The sequence below is a fragment of the Tachysurus vachellii genome, chromosome 7, assembly GCF_030014155.1.
Source record: "Tachysurus vachellii isolate PV-2020 chromosome 7, HZAU_Pvac_v1, whole genome shotgun sequence".
Lineage (NCBI taxonomy): Eukaryota > Metazoa > Chordata > Actinopteri > Siluriformes > Bagridae > Tachysurus > Tachysurus vachellii.
This window is the reverse complement of record NC_083466.1, coordinates 545,001-550,000: the sequence shown is the minus strand read 5'-3', so window position 1 is coordinate 550,000 and position 5,000 is coordinate 545,001. Positions and strand designations below refer to the sequence as shown.

Genomic DNA, 5,000 nt, shown 5'->3' with positions numbered 1-5,000 from the left:
CAGAACAGCCTTTATGTACACAGTGTGACACTGAGTCCAATCCACAACACAGGGTCTTCTGCCACGTGCTCTATTGTGTCCCCTACAATGCCCTGTCAGACCTCACTGCTGTGTGTGTGTGTGTATGTGTGTGTGTGTCTTCACTGTTCATGGACCAAGAGACAGAGACAGTGACATATATCATGGATGGTCCAGAAGCAGGATCAGATGCGTGTTAACTCTGAATTGAAACTAATAAATAATTCAGCTTATATAAAGTGCATTTAATTTTTATTAGACTTAATATATAAAAAGAGGAATTTAGATGAAACACCTGACTGATAAAATCCCAACGTGAGGAAATGTCTCGGATTCTAACGAGGAGGACACGGACTGGGACGAATGATTAATCTGAAGATAGGACGTCAGAAGGTGAGGAGACACTATCATAAGAAATCAAGCTGTAAGTTTATCACTGTATCTTTGGGGGCTTCATCCTGATTGGTTAGAAGGAGCTCTCGTGCATTATCGTTTCTATGGTAACAGCAAAGGGATTCAAAAAGGTGTAATCGTTAATATGCTAATATTATTAATATATACTGTGATTTATGTAAGATGAAGGTGAAGGAGTCTCCAGTGTCAGAGCTGTGTAGCAGTCAGAGATAAAGTGAGAACATCTCACTAACATGACAAGCTGAGGTTTGTTTTAGGGAGTCTTGTGAGGGATCGACTTGCTATAACGTAAGTGATGGCAGGAACATGATTCATGGAAGTTCTACAACATTAATGTACCTATTAATGATGTTCTTTACTAAATAAAAATATTTTATTGGTAGTAAAATGCTGAGGATTAAAACATCTCTACGTATATGGGCTTGAACCTTAACCCTGTTTCATCATGAAACATCTTTCTATAACATGTTAAAAATGATAATAATAAATGTTAATTGAAGTGCAGGATGACCTCATGACTAACTCTCTACTCTCACGTCTGCTCCTCATCCCACAGTCTGAGGTGTGTGAGCCTGTGAGAAGATGTCTGGCCTCATGTTCCTGCAGCAGGATGTCGAGGATCAGGTGGAGCTGTGGTGGTTTGGTGAGCCGTGCATCTCTCTGCTCTGCTACACCTCGTCTGTTGCCCTGGTGCTCGGGCTGGGGACAGGCGGCGTGGTGCTCCTGTCTTCAGCCGGCTCCGCAGAACCTTCCTCGGCTGTATGGCGCCTCGTTGTTGGCTCCACCCTCTGTATCCTGGCCCTCGTACTCGTGCTGAAGCAGCTGCTTAGCTCGGCTGTGCAGGACATGGGCTGCGTGCGCAGTCGGAGGCGCATTGCTCAGCTGCGCAGCGGTGGAAGTTCGGATCCCTCTCTGCTGCTAGCTGTCGGCTTGGCGCTGATGCTCGGTGGTGCCACGGTGCTGCTGTGCTTGGCCTCATCACACATGCTGCTCACAGGGACGCTCCTCCTGACTTGTGGTGCCGTTGTGGTGCTGAGTGTGGCGGCGTACGCAATGATGAAGTATGTATGGGAGCAAAGAGGAAGGAGGAGGAGGAGGATCCGGAGAAGGGTGAGGGTTTATACCATAGGAGGACAGACGAGTCACGTGTGGAGAGACTCTGCGTCCAGTCAAGTTGGTCTGATATGAACGGACATTCACACAGTTTTCATTTGACACTTTCTTATCATGTTGTCTAAAAACCTCCAGGAGTCTCTGAACACACCACAGCAAACACATGAAGAGACGAGGGACAGGATTTCACACACACAGCCGAGCGTCCTGTCGGTGTCCTCGTCCTGGCCGGGTTTGTCCACGTCTCACTGCAGTAGCTCTGAGGACAGAGACGGACATGTATCTGTTACTGACAGCATTTCTGCCTGGAATCAGTGAGAAATATGTGGTGTTGTTATATTAACACTGTCCTTTATGTTAAGTTATTTAGTTAAACTTATTATTTATTTATTATTTATAAATAATAAACTGAGGGATATTCAGACGTCTGCAAATGAAGGTTGATGTTTAATGTGTAAGTGGTTCGGTCCTAATAAAACACATGGACTTGGAACTGGAAGGTTACTTCTTCTTTTAACGATCCTATGCTGAAACCCTTTTGTGGGTGTGGCCTCTTCCAGATAGACCCCGCCCCCATCTACAGGGTGAACTGAATGGTTAGATCAGGATGAAGATACTGCAAATCTTCTCGTCTTCACAGTCTCAAGCTCAATTAAACTGAACAACTGGGTGATGTGATAAATTGCTCTGTCAATCATCATCATCATCATCACCACCACCATCCGAGAGAAGAAGTTTGTCTGTTGTGATGATGAGGAGCAGTTGTGGAGATGGTGGAGTCTCACAGAGATATCAGATTATTCCTGACATTTGTCCTTGTAATACAATGCAGACAAAATCAAGATGTCAAAGTGTGAATCATGTATCATCAACGAGCATAACACACACACACACACACACACACACACACGGTGACTGCGTAGGAAGGGAGAGGGAATAGGAGGAGTGTGAGAAGAGAAAAGGGGGTGTCTGTTTCATGATGAAGAGTATGTTTATCCTCTCGGAATATCAGCTCTCTCTCTCTCTCTCACACACACACACACACACACACAGGACATCAGCTGTGAAGGTGTGAGTTCTTCTGCCTTCCATTTCATCCTGTTGTTTAATAACCTGATCCCTGCGTTAAGGAGCGACGATGAGTGAGGTGAGTGTTGGATTTAGTGTTTTGCTCTACAGTTCTGGTGACCTACAGTAACCTTTAGTGTGTGTCCATGTTTATATTGTGTGTGTTTCTGTAGATCTGTATTTAGTCCCCACGTTAAGTGTAATTAAATCCATGGAAATAACTTTAGAGTTGTATTACCTTACCGTTTCCATAGTAACAGCTCATTCACACGTGTAAATACAGTCAGCGCTACACATTGTTGTGTAAGGAGATGGATGAAGGAGTCTCCAGTGTCAGAGCTTTGTAAAAGTCAGAGGTGAAGCTGCTGAATAAGACGAGATGATGGAACATGAGTTTGTATCTCACGTCTTTCTCTGACTTCCTCTTTATTAATCATGTTGTTCTTTTATAAATAATTAATGTAAGTGTATTAAGTGTTACTACATCACTGTGGTGTAAAAATACACAACAAGGATGGTCTTGGTGGATCAAACTACATTTAGCAGTGAAGTGAGAACTACGTGTGTATTTAATTCAGGCCCGAGGCGTCTTGTTTGATTCTCCTTTTGGATTCGTGTTAAACCTAAAATAGATTAAGAGGATATTTAATTAGCTTCAGCTCTCCTGCCTCTTTACCACTTACTCAGCTGCTCCCAGGCGGCTTGACCTTGCTGAAATGAGCTTGGATAATTAGCAGATGGAGTGTGTGTGTGTGTGTGTGTGTGTGTGTGTGTGTGTGATGTTTTTTTCTGGATTAGCTCTGTTGCTCTCATTTCCTCTATTTAATTCCAGTCTTATTTATTTATTATTATACAAAAAGGAGCTAATTCTAGTCCCATCTACAACAATCACAACAATTTAGTTAGCGACACACAACACACGTCACATGACACACGACTCACGACACATGACTCACGACACACGACACACGACTCACGACTCACGTCACATGACACACGACACGACACATGACACACGACACACGACTCACGACACACGTCACATGACACACGACACATGACACATGACACACGACACACGACTCACGACACACGACTCACGACTCACGACTCACGACACACGACTCACGACACACGACTCACGACACACGACACCTCATTTCATTTAGAAGGTCAAAAGATAGTTATATATAATATATATATATGGGGGTCACGGTGTCTTAGTGGTTAGCACGTTCACCTCACACCTCCAGGGTTGGGGGTTCGATTCCCGCCTCCACCTTGTGTGTGTGGAGTTTGCATGTTCTCCCCGTGCCTCGGGGGTTTCCTCCGGGTACTCCGGTTTCCTCCTCCGGGTACTCCGGTTTCCTCCCCCGGTCCAAAGACATGCATGGTAGGTTGATTGGCATCTCTGGAAAATTGTCCGTAGTGTGTGATTGCGTGAGTGAATGAGTGTGTGTGTGTGTGTGTGTGCCCTGCGATGGGTTGGCACTCCGTCCAGGGTGTATCCTGCCTTGATGCCCGATGACGCCTGAGATAGGCACAGGCTCCCCGTGACCCGAGGTAGTTCGGATAAGAGGTAGAAGATGAGTGAATGAGTGAGTGAGTGAAGGCTCAGAGATATTTCAGCATGTATAAAGTCATTATTCTGTATTTGGGTCATGTCGCTCTCCTCCTTCTCTGTCTCTCTCTCTCTCTCACACACACACACACACACACACACACACACACACTCACACCATGTAAAGACAACGTATGTCTACAAAAGAAACCACTCCTACCTCACTGTGGGCGTGTCCCAAACCACACAGTTATCTGTTAATGACCACACATTGCATTGTGGGTATTCTGTATATGTCACTGTGACACTAGGCCTTTATACCGTACTGTGTGTTTATGCACTATGTAGTGGTCGATGTGGCAGCGTAACACGTCACGTTATGACGTTTGCTTGTTATTTGTCTTGTTTGCTTGTTTACTTTTGTTCATTTGCTTTCTTTTATTTTGGCTAGTTTGCTATAGTTACTAGCTTGACTTCACTTGTTAAATTAGCTTTAATTTGCTAGGTTAGCTTTAGCACTCGCTAGATTTGTGCACATGATAGTGAACAGTGTGTGGTACGGAACATCTACAGGGTTTATTTTGTTTTTATTCTTCGCAGATTTGTTCCTCTGAAACTCACTGCGGCACCAAGAAGATGGTGGATGATGGGAAACGTAAACACAAACACACACACACACACACACACACACCATCTACAGCTTCTGTACTAATAGCACTGAAGCTTTACATTATTTAGATTAAATTCACAAAACGTGTGTATATGTATACATAAAGTTATAAACTATAAACATATCATTTCCAGCCCCGGTGGAAAAGGCGTCTAA

At 44.2% G+C, this 5,000-nt stretch overlaps 1 protein-coding gene across 1 annotated transcript; it reads left to right on the top strand.

Moving 5' to 3' along the window:
* Positions 1 to 263: 263 nt before the first annotated feature.
* Positions 264 to 1,793, top strand: tmem125b (transmembrane protein 125b). The gene is made up of 2 exons (XM_060873332.1): positions 264 to 411; positions 989 to 1,793. The coding sequence occupies exon 2, from the start codon at positions 1,015 to 1,017 to the stop codon at positions 1,618 to 1,620; it is 606 nt and encodes a 201-aa protein (XP_060729315.1). The 5' UTR covers positions 264 to 411; positions 989 to 1,014; the 3' UTR covers positions 1,621 to 1,793.
* Positions 1,794 to 5,000: the final 3,207 nt, after the last annotated feature.

What these genes read in the sequence shown, in the direction of transcription:
- tmem125b (XM_060873332.1), top strand. Translation starts at nt 1,015, where the DNA reads ATGTCTGGCCTCATGTTCCTGCAGCAGGATGTCGAGGATCAGGTGGAG.